Raw genomic sequence first — 15,743 nt, 5'->3', positions numbered from 1 at the left:
TCTCATTCTATTATGACAAGAAGTGACTGAATATCCTCAAAAATCTAAACTGGAGTCTATGATAGTTCCAAATTAAGATATAGGTCTAAAAATATCATGGAAAACCACTGAATATATTTGTAATGGACATATCCAATGTGGAAATGTTACAATCTGAAAAATCTTCATAAATTAAGAAGTAAGTCTTTGTTTTATTGTTTTTTTTATTGGCACTATAGCATCCATCTTTGTCCCCAGTTAATAACCAAAATCTAGATTCAGTCCATTTCCTTTAGGATTTCCATGACAGTTCAGGCTTCATTTTCATGGTTTACTGTATGCAGCTGCAGGAAGGTTCAAAACATATTCACCAAACTGTCATCAACAGTCACATGGATGCAGCGTGCACGAGTCCTTTCTCTTTGGTCTCCTGCAGGTATAAAAGGGTTAACTCTCTCTTTCTGTACCCCTCTGCTGGGTCTCAAAATCCGCAGTATGGCCGTCTGAGCGAGGCAGAGGGACCACACACTGCGTCAGGGGCCTGGCCAACACACACTCGCTGGTACACATCATGAGGAACTGCTATAAATCCACAAACTGCTTTCACAACTGCTGATTTTTCATAACACTCAGTTGTTCCTAGCAGAGTGTGACACCCACCACATCCCAACTGTGATCTCACTCCTTCCCCTCACAGTTATGCTACACCCTCCGGCTAAAATCCCATATGCAGGAGTAACTTTAGCTTTATGCAAACAAAGAAATGTCATGTTTAGATTGTGGACTTGCGTCAAAGGCAGTTGAACACGCTGGGCTGTTTCTGCTCCCGAAGATTACGGGCATCAGGTTTCACCCCGGGAATGTCTCACAATCCAGATTTGCATCTGCCAGTGAGGAGAGCCGGCTGGCCGGAGATGAGACAGTCTGGGATCCTTCCCAACAAACGACACCTTTCAGAAGTGGTCACAACACGACGAGATGGTATCACAGCTCAACACACAGACATACGATTAGCACTGATTTGTGAATTTCTCTTATTTCGCAGTTGAAAATAATACAAGAAACTTCCCAACAAAAAAACAAACAAAACAGAGGACTGACATGATGCATTCAGGCGCGATGCGGTCACAGAGCATCTGCTCAGACATAAACAGCAATTTTGACAAGATCAGATCATATTTGGCTGTTACTCTCGAATCTGACCACAGTACAATATCACACTAAATACACTAAACAAAAATATGCATATAATAACTTTATTGTAACCTTATAATATACTGTCCATTAGTTTAACAAAGTTAAACAACTTTTAACTCCAGTGACAATCTAGAAAAGAATCAATCAAACAAAAAGAAGCTCAAAGAAAGAAAATAAACACACAGACATATGTCAAACAGTTGACTGTGTCCAAACTAGTGAAAAATGACCTTTTGTAGACTGTAATTATTCTCATTAGTGTGACCCAGAACGGCAAATCAGTGTGGAGCTTGGTGCAATCACGAATATACTCGCTAGGTGGAGACAGAGTCCTGTTTTCTCCTTTGCAGAGTTTCCACCTGCATTCCAACAGCTTGAATGCGCACCACTGTTTGGAGCAAGAACTCCCAGACTCCCAGTGCTGTAAAATCCCAACGCAATGCTGAAATTGCCGCTCACACGCCGTGGCTCAGGCCCAGCCGGGGTCAGCTCCACGGGTCGGAACGGTGCTTGAGATTGTAGCGCTGGAGCTCGATCTGATCTTTGATCTGGTTGATCAAGATCTGCGACAGGAGGATGCCAACGAGCTGCGGAGGTGGAAGAACCACAAAGGTCATCCGAAATCTGAGCGGGGAAAATGTGTATGTTAGTGCATATGAGCTCCTACCTGCGGTATGGCCAGGCCCATGGCGATACCTCCGAGCAGAAACATGTTACTGTGGATCAAATTCACCAGTTTGTCGATGCAGCCATTGGTGTAGATGTAAGTTGCAGCTTCTGAATACTCTAATGTTTGCATTCCCTGTCCACACATGGTGTTGATCACCATCTGCTCAAGAACCGTGACAGAAAAGATCAAGTCATGTTCAGGTGTAAATGTCTCAAACGCGGAGCGACGCCAAAAAGAGCACGACCTTGCTTTTAGTAATGACGCAGCAGGAGAAGGGGACGGAGCAGCGCTCCCTACTGGGGTTCTGCATGCTGCAGTTGAAGTACACGTTGCTGGACCAGTCAGTATATGCAACTCCACCGCAGCAGGCAAACTAGGAACACACAAAGATTTAAGATAAAGGTGCTGTTAGGTGTCTGTTAAGGCCAGTATAGGTCAATGATGTACAGTGGCGTATGGAACTGGATCCAATCTTTACCTCTGTCTGACCAAAGTCAATGAGGTTCTGCAAATCGATGTCATCTCTGTAGTAGGTGATGGCCTTGTTGATGATTTTAGTCACTTTATCACGAGCCTGGACAACGAGTGAAATGAAAAGCTAACGTGAAACGGTTTAATACATCACTGCAAGATGAGTTGGTTTTTTCTCTACACTTTGCAACATTGATTTTAAGGTAAATTCTTTGTCCGTTACCTTATCCGCAAAGACGAAGCCCAGGATTCCAGCAACCAGCTGCAGCAAGAAGATCACCGTCAAACTGATGCAGAACTGTGATGAGGAAGGCAAGAAAGGTTAACACAGAGAGGGCCCTTACTGAGCCTTGCTCGGGGCGCAACCACATCAAGGTGCCCGACTTGCGTGTTGAACGAAGGGGGGGCCTGTTTGGAAGGCTCCTAACTCACCGTCTGGAGGAGGCAGATGTTTTCTCGCAGCGAGCCCACGCAGCCGCAGAAGGTGATGATGAACATGAGAATCCCCACGACCAGCAACATAATAGCGGGGTCCACTGACAGACAGGCCAGAGCGGTCTCTGAAAAAGTTTAGTAGTCTCATTTATGCACCCTAACATGCAAATTTTGCACAGATTGTAACAAAACAGAAGAAATAAAAGTGTACTTGGGACGCTCAACAGCGCATTTACCTGCTTGTTTCATCATGCGGGCATACACACCGATGGACACCATCACCATGGAGATTACCTGAAGAAAAAAAGACTAGATAATTTGTGCAATCACCAAAAAAAATAAATCCTTAAATTAGAAGAAACCACACAGAAACATTTGTTTCTACTTGCCCAGGGAGTGTCGAGAATCACCAGAATGCATGAGTCAAACATTTAACCCCTTGTTCTTGTTTTTATTTATTTATTTTTTAACTTTTCTTATTAAAATTTCAAGTACCAGCGTATAAAACTAAGAAAACTACACTGACTTTTCCCCACCCTGACCCATTCACTATAAAAATAAAGACTCTTTCACTCAGCAACCCTCTCTTGATCTCAGTAGTACAATAGGCAGCCTCAGGAACAATCCTCCCACCCTCAATAAAATGGATCCAGTTACCACAGCCGGTGCCCCTTCATAGACAGGGAGGACAAATCTAGACAGGCCTTTTCATCAAACCTAGGTCTCACGGCTAATAAAGGAGACACTTTTGCTTTTTTTAGTGTAATGAAACTGGGTGAAAAGTCATGCTAAAGGTGATGTAGCTTGCTTAACTATTGGGGTTCATCATCAGCATATATGAACTGGGGTGGTGGCTCATTACAGATGGAGGAAACACACCTTTGCAGCTAGATTGTCCCATCAAGAGCAACTTTTAGCTGGAGGCACCGGAAATGAAAACGGTGCATTCCTCTTTGCAGAGTTTCAAGTTGTTGCACAGCCTTATCCTGTTTGTACATGGCCATGAGTTATGCTCACAACTTAATCACCACTGCTACTCTCATAGTGTAGCTTGTTTAAAGCAATCACTATGGGTAGTGACGCTTTTTGACACCAGTCCAAATCATACTGCTCCGTGTTTTTAGTCATTAAAACATGCCGTGCTTTGTGCTTTCTTCCCATTTGTCAAAATGAAGCAACACTCCAAAAATAAAAGTTTAGCTGTGCGGTTTGAATCTACTTGAAAATGTAAGAAATCTTCTTAGAGCCTCGAGACTGAAATCCATGAACTTTGTGCTGGATTCTTTATGTTTTTGTTTGTGATTGAATCTGTTCTCAGCACCATGTTCTTTGGTGAAAACATGTCAAAGGCTGTCACATTAGGTGTCATGCTCTGCTAGTTGTGGAATGACTGAAGCATGATCCATCAGCATGCAGAGTTGTTTAAAGAGTAGCACAAGAAATGGTTGACGCATTGATAAACAGGTTTGTTTTCCTCATCTGTAAAGGAGGACATCACTCTTAGCCAGAACTGAAAGCTGTCCTGTTTGCTGGAAACCGTTTCCCCTTTTTTTGCAGAATACTAAAGTTAATAGGTAACTAAAACAAACGGTGCAACAGTTGAATGTGAGACGGCAGCATTGAAAGTAACCAGAAAACCCACAAATAGAGTATCTTTAAAATGTCAGACCGTGTCTGCAAACAAAAAGAGAATCTGGAAGTCAGAGGAGGCACTCACCCAAAATATAAAATTAAATATGAAGAGAAGGTATTTGACCACAGGACTGACAAAGGTGAAGTCCTCGTCGTAGGTGCCTCCAGGCGCGCCTCTGCGTTTTCCTCCCATGGCGACAAGTGTCAAAAACGCGCTTGAAAAATTGATTCGATGGCACAACGATAACGATAATGTGCAGATTTCCGTGTGATACTTGCACCGAGACGTACTTTTACGCCGAGGACGCACAAGCTGCCGCCAGTCGTGTGCGCAACTCTGATTGGGCGTGAGAAAAAAAAGGGTGTGTTTTTGGTGCGCTTAATTGTAAGTATTGTTGACAACAATATTATTAATAAACCCCGTTAATTACCTTTTTATATGCACAATTTCTCAAACGAAATCACAGATTTATTTTGAAGATGTTAAACTTACAATTTTTAGCCTTTATTTTGGAGGACAGCGTGTGTGGCTGGTCCGTTTTCATAACATCCGTTTAACCCGGAAGTTATAACGACATGTCTCTGTCGAGCAGTGTGACAACAGAGGTGGTATTTTGTTCGTGATATCTAATTTTTTTTTTTTTTAAACCAAAAAGGGGCTAAAATGGCGGAATGCAAAGGTAGGTATGATTGATAATTTACAGTTGTTACGTTAGCAATAGTTAGAAATAATTTTCGAAAATTAAACCAAAATCGGTGGAAGATGGATAGCTGACAATTTATCGTTATTAATTTTGTCACGTTGTCGTCCACTATTACTTCCAGGTTCCTCTCTGCCTCCTGCTTCCTTACAGCTTCTTGTACCTCCAATAAGACTTTTGTCATCTTTCATATGGCAAGTAGTAAACAAGCACATTGTAATGCATTATGACAAGGTGGCGGACTTCATAAGTTTGGCGACAGAGATCGTACCAGAGCTTCTGAGTATCCGCGAGAGAGCTCAACTGGTCATGAACCTTAGAGCAAGGGTGAGGGATTCCTTCTAGTACCGTGTTACTCGTAAGGACCAGTGATTTTGATTTCATTTCCCATTCTAGCTTGTTCTGGAGCTTTGTCGAGGCGATGCCATCAGCAACCTGCCCGTTATCCAGAAGCACCTGGATTATATCAATGTCTATGGGACTAAACTAAATTCCACTCAGCACATGGTAAGAAAAACAACATGTAAAAATTCTGATTTGCATCAACTTTTCTAAGGCAAAACAGAAGTGGCCTCTTGACAAAAATAAATAGAAATGAAAAGGTATTTAGTCATATGGCTGTATTATTCTAATTATTTACTAATGTCCACTTGCCAGGCCATTGATGATGCACTAAAGACTACCTGCATCAATTTTTCTGCTCTGGTTCAGAAACTTTTGAATGCTCCATTGGATAAAGAGATGTTCTTTCAGGTGAGCATACTGACAACTTAAAAAGTTTGTGATGATAATCTAATTCCAGAGAGTTTTCATACAGCAGGTGTTTCCCACAATATATGACTCTGAATATGACCAAAGCCTGCAGAGGCTTGTGCTTCAGTTTCTGTCCAAGCTGGAACAGATGTTGCCCATACCAGACCTCCAACAGGTACTTGGACTTCATCTTTACGGGGACCTGAGGGTTGTTCTAAAAACTTGATCATTGTGCAACTTGTTTTCAGACGGCGGCATGGCTGAGTGAAACACCGTTAATGTCTGAGGTATTTGGACGACATCTGTCCGAACCCTCTGCCCTGAAGACCCTTCTGCTTCATCACAGACAGATGGAGAATATCAGCTCTGGTTAGATTTCCAAGTTTGTGCCCTTCTTTTTAGGTTTGGTGGCTCTCGCTCACATTTTCTTTCCTATTCTTCAGCTGCTTCTAGCGGCAGCGATGATGAACTTTGGCCTGCTCTGACTCTCCCTGGTGTTACGTATGCACATATAAATATCTACACGGAGTGTTTGAGTGATGCTAATGACAACAATGAGGCTGTTGATGGGGAACATTTTGAAGAAGACCTGACTCAAAGCCCCACCATCACTGAGAACGATCCCCTGCTGAAGAAGAAAAAAGGTTAAAATCAGATTTTTTAGCACGTTAAATTTGAGCCATACTTTTTCTAACTTGCTGATTCATTTGCTCTTCAGGTCAACTTTCAAGCTCATTCATCTGCCCCCAGTGTTCATTCACACACTGCACAAGTAAGAGAGTACAAGAGCACATCCAAGAGGCACACCACATATCTGTCAGTGTCATAAAAACAAATATGTTTGGGAAATGTAAAGACGCTAAGAAAAAGAAAGTCACCAGCAAGAGGAAAGAAAAACAAGATGACACGGCCAAACAGAACAACTTGGAAACCAGGAAAGGACGGCAAAAGAGAGAGCTGTCGGGGGTTGACAGGAGGTTTCTGATTACGAGACCAGTGAACAAAAACTTTACAGAGAAAGACACCAAATGCCCCAAGTGTGAGAAGGTTTTTGAGCTTCCGAATCAACTGACCACTCACATGAGGCTCCACAGTTTCCCGTACAGCTGCATCCAGTGTGAGAAGGGCTTCATCAGCCTTTCGGGGTATTATCAACACCAGAGAGCCCACAAGAGGGGCCGCAAATTCATCTGCTCCCAGTGCAACAAGGGATTCTTGTGCAATTATTCCCTCAAACAGCACCAACGGCTGCACGAAGGGCCCAGCAACACGTGCACCATCTGTGGGAAGGGTTTAAGCAAAAGCGGCTTCGTGAGACACATGCAGATGCACAAAGGGGAGAAGAACTATCTTTGCACCGTGTGTGGGAAGTCATTTTTGTCCTCGGGAGAGCTGCTGCTTCACACTCGGTCCCATACTGGCGAGGTGCCACATACCTGCACCCAGTGTGGCAAAGGCTTCTCCACCAAAGGGCATCTTATAGTGCACATGCGCTCCCACACAGGTGAGCGGCCATACAAATGCTCAAAGTGCCCGAAGCAATTCCTCACTTTGGGCTGCGTCAAGAGGCACATGCTCAGCCACAATGGAGAGAAACCTTTTAAGTGTCCAAGCTGTGACAAGGAATTCTCCCAGCAGGGGAATATGAAAAGACATCTAGCAACTCATGGTAATGACCTTTAAGGGTTTATATATGTGCGGCTGGATGTGAAACAAATGCAGTCTCCTTTTTGTATTTTGCTGCATCTTTTGGTGCAGGTGTGAAGAACGCTCATGCTAGTTATGGTTTTTACTACATTTAAAACCCAACTGTGCCAAAATGTACTGCCATTGAGCCACAAGGACAGAGACTGATTAAAAAATGACCCATCCAGAAAGAATATTGACATTTTAAGGTGGATTTTCTGTGACAGATCCTGGAAATTGTCAGGCATCAGACTTGAACCCAAATGCGACACCAGAGGTCAACTAAACACCGCTTTATTGTCGGGAACAGACGGTAGACAGGATTCACCGGGGAGCCGGCGGAATAGAATAGTCGGGGACAGGCAGGGTCAAGACCAGGTAGAAGGCAGACAGGGTTTACCAGGGAGCAGACAGGATAGAATGGTCAGGAACAGGCAAGGTCGGAACCGGGCAGGCAGGCAAACAGGAAAACGCTGGAAAGTCATCAGAACCACAAACGATGATCTGGCCGGGAGGCAGCGTAACTCCGGGAACTCAGAAGGGAGCTCATTATGGTCCTGATTTGTCACAGGTGCGCGGGGCAAACGAGGACTCATGCCTGCAGCTGTGACAGGAAATCCAGTTCTTGCCATTGGCTGGAATAGCTCACGTGGTGAAAAGGAGTTGAAATGATGGACAAGAAAGGAGCTGTAGGAAATGCAATTTATTTGCAATTTTTAATAACATCATTCCTCAGATAAAAATGCAATGTTACAGGAATATACATCAGATATTAATTTAAAACTTGCTTTCAAGGGACCATACAGTCTAAATATACTTTTTCCATTTTTTTTTTTTAAATTTACTGGTAGCGTGCGTTATAAGCAAGACAGACTCTGTCACCAATGACAGACTGACAAGTTACAGATACAAACTGTACATTACTTATTTACAAATCAACTTTTTGTTTGTTTTTTATGTCACTTTTTATTGAAAATAGGAGTAGAAAAGTGATTGAATTAATATACTGATTTATTTGATTTGTATTCTTTCCCTTTCTAAAATCTAAAATGAAATGAGGAACGAAAAAAATCAAGTACTCTGCCTTAATGAAAAAGAAGAAGAAGAAAAAGGGTGTGTCCAACGTGAGACCATGCAGTTGTTGCTGAGGGAACCAAATGATGTTGGGACAGTGTCACCTAGCAACCTCAGAACCAATAAAACCTCTTGTAATCGACAAGGAGAGACCAGTAATTAAAAAGCGCTCCATTACAAAATGGCCACCTGCTCCCAGGCTACCGCAAACACCACAACTCACTCTAGTTCATTTTTTTTCTGCCCATAAATAGTGTTGTTATTAAATACTACGCTTAACAGTAGCATCACTAATAATATTACAACAAATGGGTCTTCGCGTGAACACCTCTGAGGATTAATGACGGACTTCCCTCCGGCTAAAATATGGCAGAAAGGCCCTCGAACACTTTGCACAAACAGTGAACTAAGACTGAACATCAACATAAGACGACTGAACAGGAGACAACGGGACCAGTAAGCAGCGAAGCACAACAGAACCCACCGCCTGCTGTCAAACGGGCGACTCCTGACGCTCTGGAGTGCGCCGAGTCATCTGTTTGAGCACATGGACAAGAAGGACCTGAATGCTGGGGACAGAAAACAACAGATCCTTCATGTCTATGTTGGGCAAAGCAGGAGTCTTTTTCTTCCAAATGCGCTGGTATGAAGGTGACGTTCATGGAAGCGTGCGTCTAGTGTCGGGTTCCGCTCTGAGAACATAAATCAGTGTAGCTGTCTCATATGTGCAAACAGGGACCTCCTTTATTCACAATTCCTTTAAAATGGCTGAATCTCAGTGGGAGAATGAACACAAGGCTTTCAAGGTCCTCACAAAACTAACAGTCATCCTAAATGTGGGGGTGCTGCTACACAACAGGTGCCTCATCACTTACTATTATTATTCCTAAATCTACTGGGCAAGCAAGCAGTCATCTATAGTTCACCTGAGGGCCCAAATGCCCCCAGAAAATATAAAAAAGAAGCCCAGCGAACAGATCCAAGGCTCCCAAGTCGGATCGCATTGAGCCAGAGCACGACATGTCTCTCTTCTATCCAACCTGGTGCTTAAATTTTTGATAAAACATGACATTTAAAACTTAAACGTGTCACTGACACGTCAGTGAAACCAACCACAGATGCTAAAGAAGCTGCGAAACCAGTGATTTAGACATCTGCAACGCTCTCCAGCCTGCATTTCATCTCTTGTCATTCACTCACAATAACAAAATTCCTTCATTCCCCACTTTTTCCAAGCTCCTGAAACGGCGCTGATGTCAAAATAAAAGCATGCGTGCGTGAAATTTGATTACACCACTAAAAAAAGAGAGAGAATTCAAATTTATCTCAGTAGGCTATGCTGATATTGAAAGGAAAAACAAGAGCATATTCAAAACAGTTCCCTTAAAACCCTTTTCCAGGATGCAAACATAACTCTAATACTTCTGGTAAAGCACTCCTTTCTATTCAGACTGCATGTAAAACTCATCAGTTGTAGATTAAAAATGGGGAATGAAAGAAATACAACATATATCCTTGCTGCATAACCACGTTTCAAGTCTTTTTTAGTTCCTCTCGCGGAAGAATAAAATTGAAGCTACATGATTTTCACAAGGCGTAGAAAGATCTAATCCTTGACAAGTGGATTTCCATTATCTGTTTTTGGTTCCGTGTCTTCTATCCTTTCAATTGAGCTGCAGTGGAAGGGAGATTGCATTCTCGGTGCCGGGAACATCCAGACTGTGCTGACGGGGGGGTGAATATCTTTCAGGGTGTCAGAATTCGGATCTGTGTGAAGCTAATAGTCAGATTGGTCAAAAAACTGCTCTTCCTGTCGCGGTCGGGTGCATTTTCTTTTCTGACGAACGAATATGAAACGTGAAGCAGCCTTTTCCTTTTTCCAAAGGAGCCATAAATCATTTGGTCTACTCCTCCAGCGTAAATATAAAATCATTTCTCTTCAAATATATCATCTCCTGTTGGTCCAGATTGGGACTTTGCTTCTCCTTACATTCTGGTGATTAAATATTAGAATATATCCGTATATATCTTGCTATAATATGATCTATAAAAATATACAATCATTGGCAAGTGGTGGGGTAAAAGATATCATTCTTATACGACCGATACTTTATATCTCTAGAAAGAAAACGCCATGCACATAAGATATTACTTGGGCAAATTTCAGGACTTTGTCTGCCCTGAATGTAAATTTCCCATTAAATATAAAATACTTTCCATCCAGCATCCACACCATCCGTAGATTGTCTTCCTTCACTGAACCTGTCTGTCTCGTCTCGCCACACAGTTGAAAATAACCCTGATGATGTCATAAACACGCCATCACCATAGATAATCCAGAGAACTGCTGTTTAAACACTGAGATTTTAAGTTGTGGGCAAACCTGGAAACATTTTTAACGTCTACAATCTTATGAGTCATAACTCTTTAACATTTTGCAGCCATAAGTTTTTTTTTGCACCTTTGTTTCCATTAAACAAATCGAGTTTTGTTACCTTATATGCACACTCAATACTTGAAACCCCATCATATATATTTTATATATCTATATCGATTATTTGGTAGTTGAAAATAAGTCAAATATGCAATAAAGTGTATGTACAGCTGTCTTTTTTAAATTAAAATTGTGGGTAATATGATTAATTTACAAATTGTTCTTACTGGTCTTTCACATGTTAGATAAGGGAAATATTACATATATGATGCAAACGTCGTCATGATGCCAGATTTACGTGATATCTGGGCTCTAAATACGGATGTTTGATTTTCTCTCAGCTGGTCAAACATCAGCCTGGAACCAGAAACTGAACCTACACAAGATATGCAAAATCATCTTTTGCACAGACATATTTGTATGGAAGGTGTAACGGCTCCTCTGTTGCATCACCCCAACCAATCACGTTGTCATGCCAACGGACATTCCTGACTACAGAGGCAGAACTGAGACTGTGGCACAATGATTAAGGAAAAGATAAAGGAAACATCTGTCCTATACTGCACTGCAATGTACCTGATTTCAAGTATGATAGCTCCCTCTGCCTGGAAACAACCGAGAATACTTTAAAAATGTGACAAACAGAAGAAGTTTTGGGGGACCCTTGTGTACAATCACAGTTATTGCATTGTTTTTGCATATCTTGTGGGATGCAGGATGGCACCCACTCACATCATCAACACAACACCGGTTCGTGCTAACCTAGTTATGGGCACAGAAAACTGCAATGCTTCTCCGCTCCACAGGGGGCACTACAGGCATAGGAATCCCTCTCACATTGTTATCTCCATGTGAATGTCAGGATTTATGGAAACATAAAGGTTATTCATTCCAATTGGTTTGGTGAATTCCACATTTATTTAGAGTTTATAACATTTTTGAAGGATTTTGTGATATCTCTTTAAATTAAGGCTACTATTACATAAATTGTTTTTTCAAATCAGAAGATAAACAGAGATAAGAGGTGAGGGAGGGCATTTCCTCTCACAACATAGACTTATTCAGGGTTTGTAGTACGACCATGACCTGGAACATCAACAGTGCTGCCACATAAAACACTTTCGACATTCACATTGAGGTTGCATAATAAGTCTGTTACTGGCACAGGATGCGCGGCAGTGTGTTTATGCGTACTCTTCCCTGCGACAAACGTAGTTTTTAAGCTGTCAAAATCAAAATGGCGAAAGTAAGTTGAAATGCGATGGCATCTGTGGGTCAGTCTTTCCAAGTGGCTTTTAAGATTTTTTTTTACGAGAACTCATGAGGGGGCAGATGTTTCAGCACACAATATTTCAGTTCTACACTCAAAATTATGGTGGTTTATGCTGCCAAGGATATTCATTTTCAGGAATGTTGAAGTTGTTTTCAGAGAGGCCTGAGGAAGTCAATAAAAACACATCTCATTAAAAACAAGAAAATAAACAGATGGACTTCCTAAAGTGTTTGATTTTTTAAAAATCTCTTAATTTCCAGTGATTTTTCTCTCTCTCTCTACACATATATGTTTATGAGCTTTCTGTTTTACCTTTAAATCTTCAATAGTGACATGATATAATTCTAATAATGACCAAAACAATCAGATCTTATATGTACTGATGTGAGCACACATCAGGCAGAGCGGAGGTGGATTGGAAATCTTGCAGCATCGATACACCAGCCCTAATATTTCATTTCGGAACTATGTCTGAATAAGCGTTATATGGTCCTGCCAAGTGACTGATGCCTCATACCCCCAGTTCACGAGGCGTCACTGTGGCTGAAGGAACCAGTCGCACTGACTGTTTGGGGCAAATAAGCCTACCGTGAAGAAGAAAGCAGCAAATGGAGAAAAAAAATGAGGCTTTTTGTTAAAAGATCTGCTAAAGAAACCACAAAGCTTTGGAAGCATGCCTGTCCATGGTAACCCTGTGTTAAGGAGGCCCAAAACACACACACACACATACACATACACACACACACACACACACGCACACACAAACCCTCATACGCACAGACACACATTACTGTAATTGTAATGCTACCTTAATTTACTGTCTAGGCTTAAAATCAGTTGTATAGAATACACAAGTAAGCACTCGCGCGTGCACACACGCACCCACACGTCCACACGCACTTTTTTTCTCTTCTGGGAATAAATAAATAAATAAATAGATACAATCTGTAAAAGGTGCATACTGATAGAGAGAAAGACCCCCCTTTAGATACACGCCAACACACACATACACACCCTCAATCACTTCCACCCTGTACTAAAACACAGGCACCCCCCACACACATACACACACCCACACAAATATAGTTACACCTGCACTACGCCCTGCATCGATACTTAAAACCTCTTAAAGTTCTCCTAAAATAAACTGAGCAAAAATACATTTATCAGACCAGCACCCCGATTGTGCAAACAAATTCAAGGATAAATTAAAACTGATATCATTATGAAAAGAAAAATTTGTCATGGCTAGTCAATTTTGCACAATATCGAAGGGTTTAAATACATAGCGGGTGTGGTCTGTAGAGAGAGAGAGAGCAAGAGAGAGAGAGAGAGGTGGTAAATCCAATAAGGGTCCACACTGAGAGGAAGAGACCAGGGTCTTGGAACATGAAGTGAGGTTTACTGAAGAGCAGACGCTCTGCAGACGCGTGCCTGAAGTCTGTCATTCACTCCTGGTCAGTCCTCCACCGCCACGTCCCCCTTTTCTGAAAGAAGTGGGAAAATAGCGGGAAAAAAATAAAAAATAAAAATCCAGCGATGGAGGGAGGCAGGTGGGGTAAAACCAAGGAGGAGGGAGGAGCAAGGAACAGCGAGGTATGAGGCAGAAAATGAGGACTCGCTGTCGCTCTTCTTCTATGTAACGATCCCTTCCTATTTCCTGTTTGGGGCAGGAAGTACCCAAGAGGAGGAACCAGATAGAGGGAGTTTGTCTCTTTCTGGTGTCGCGTTAGCTTCCCATTGGACAGAGAGGGTCCGTCTCTGCCCTACACAGCTCTGTTGTGGCTGCTGGTCCATCTCTCAACTCCCCCCTCCACTGTTACACACAAACTCGGCTGGGGGGGGGGGTGCGCGACCTTAATCCCACCCCCAGTTTGGCAGGGCTGTGCTCCAAGTTGCCTAGCTTGGAAAGAGGAAGAGAAATGAGAACGCACTCAGGGTTTTATTCACCCCCGTTGAATCAATACAGCGCTTCAGCATCAGTTGACCTTTGACCTCAGGCGATCACATTTGATTTGTCGAGCCCCCCCCACCTGCACCTCACAAGCCTGTCTGCTGTCCCCGCACTGGCTCCATGGCGGCCGGACAAACGTCAACAAAACAACACCAAAATAGGTGGAGGAAATGAAAACATTCAACACACTATGGCAACCACAGGAAATCCTTATAGGACGTCCTGTTTCTGTTTTTCCCCGAACGCCTTGTCAGTTTTCTGCTCGCCACACTTGAGGACATGATAAAACTGTGAGGCACTTTAGAGACACACTCAGACATGTGTAGAGAACACACACACGCACACACACACTCATAGGAGCATACGCTCAGATAATAGAGAGTATAGAGTGATATACTTTACTACAAATATTCACACACATAAAAACTTATATAAACCAACAAAGTCATAACCAGGAGTTTAAGGGTGTCAATGGCCGCCAGTGTCCAGAGTGGTTGTATCTGGCAGAGAGGCAGAGAATGTGTGTGTGTGTGTGTGTGTGTGTGTTTGGGTGTGTGTTTGTGTGAGGGGCGGGGGACAGACAGAGTCATCTGTGGCGCTGCTGCCAGCACGGACAAGCGTCACTCTCTGATGGTGACAGAGGGGCCGGTTGGCTGACTGAATCCGTCAAAGACGGTTCCTACAAGCTGGTCACACATTCCATATCCTCGTCCTCCAAGAGCCCGCTGTTCCTCTGCCGTGCTCCTCCAATCTCAAACCCTTCCTCCGCTTCAGCCTCCTCCTCCTCCTCCTCCTCCTCCTCCTCCATCTCTTCTTGACTCCTCCCCCCCACTAGCAGCACTTGTCGCTCCTCTACTGAGGAAGGCCCGTGGACGGAGCCTCTGCTACCTCCGGCCTCTTCCCCGCCATCGGCGACCACTTGGTCCCTGTGCGTTGCTGCCGCTGCCGCCGCCGCCACTGCTGCTGCCGCATGGAAGGGGAGGAAGTTGCCATTCGGGCTGTGCTGGGAGGTGGAGGAGGTGCTGGATGTGGTGGTGGTGGTGGTGTTGCCATTCAGGATGTTGTTGGCGGCCTGTTCCATCTCCTCGATGGTCATTTCGCAGGCGTCGGCCAGCTCAGCTTTGGTCACCTCGATGAACGACGGGTCCTGGGCGAACTCACCCAACCCCTCTGATATTAGCACCTGGAGGACAAGAAGGTGGAACATGATTTGATTTGAAATCACCCGTTTCGGCATCTTCTGATGGATCCTACTCACCGCTTCCACCAGACTGCCTGCGCTGCCGTGAGTCAGCGAGCTGTTGTCCTTCCCAAGCAGCGAGGGCACCGTGAGCGACAGTGGCCGCGCTGGTCTTTGAGCAGACACAGACACGCTGGGGCTCGGACTGGGCACTCTGCTGTTCCCATTACTGTCACTATACCTGGGGACAATTTTTCTTCAGAATTTGTCTCAAAGGCTCCGGTGACTTGTAGCGGCACAATTG

At 43.5% G+C, this 15,743-nt stretch overlaps 3 protein-coding genes across 32 annotated transcripts in view; 1 reads left to right on the top strand and 2 right to left on the bottom strand.

Annotated features, from left to right (window-relative positions):
• Positions 1-996: 996 nt before the first annotated feature.
• On the bottom strand, positions 997-4,726 carry tspan33a (tetraspanin 33a). Its single transcript, XM_057023007.1, has 8 exons — positions 4,470-4,726; positions 2,989-3,046; positions 2,750-2,877; positions 2,541-2,615; positions 2,325-2,420; positions 2,091-2,219; positions 1,844-2,005; positions 997-1,763 (listed from the first exon to the last, which is right to left on the bottom strand). The coding sequence occupies exons 1-8, from the start codon at positions 4,575-4,577 to the stop codon at positions 1,662-1,664; spliced, it is 858 nt and encodes a 285-aa protein (XP_056878987.1). The 5' UTR covers positions 4,578-4,726; the 3' UTR covers positions 997-1,661.
• Positions 4,727-4,925: 199 nt separating this feature from the next.
• LOC130519488 (zinc finger protein 585B-like) lies at positions 4,926-7,718 on the top strand. Of its 2 annotated transcripts, none has more exons than XM_057022992.1 (8): positions 4,926-5,064; positions 5,210-5,412; positions 5,482-5,592; positions 5,743-5,838; positions 5,906-6,013; positions 6,087-6,207; positions 6,282-6,482; positions 6,557-7,718. In XM_057022992.1, exons 1-8 carry the CDS (start codon positions 5,049-5,051, stop codon positions 7,519-7,521), a joined length of 1,821 nt encoding a protein of 606 aa, XP_056878972.1. In that variant the 5' UTR covers positions 4,926-5,048; the 3' UTR covers positions 7,522-7,718. The 2 variants fall into 2 exon arrangements, with proteins under 2 accessions (XP_056878972.1, XP_056878971.1); XM_057022991.1 differs by having other exon boundaries at positions 5,903-6,013.
• A 494-nt stretch (positions 7,719-8,212) lies between these two features.
• The window catches only part of cacna1c (calcium channel, voltage-dependent, L type, alpha 1C subunit), a 119,027-nt gene continuing 111,496 nt past the window's right edge, over positions 8,213-15,743 (bottom strand). For all 29 annotated transcript variants that reach the window (XM_057022953.1, XM_057022952.1, XM_057022956.1 and 26 more), the window contains 2 exons: positions 15,518-15,680; positions 8,213-15,442 (listed from right to left, as the gene is read on the bottom strand). In XM_057022953.1, the coding sequence (XP_056878933.1) occupies positions 14,939-15,442; positions 15,518-15,680 (667 nt within the window). In that variant the 3' untranslated portion in view covers positions 8,213-14,938. The remainder of the gene's footprint in view (positions 15,443-15,517; positions 15,681-15,743) is intronic.

The sequence above is a fragment of the Takifugu flavidus genome, chromosome 22, assembly GCF_003711565.1.
Source record: "Takifugu flavidus isolate HTHZ2018 chromosome 22, ASM371156v2, whole genome shotgun sequence".
NCBI classification, from domain to species: domain Eukaryota; kingdom Metazoa; phylum Chordata; class Actinopteri; order Tetraodontiformes; family Tetraodontidae; genus Takifugu; species Takifugu flavidus.
This window is presented reverse-complemented; position numbering and strand designations above follow the sequence as displayed.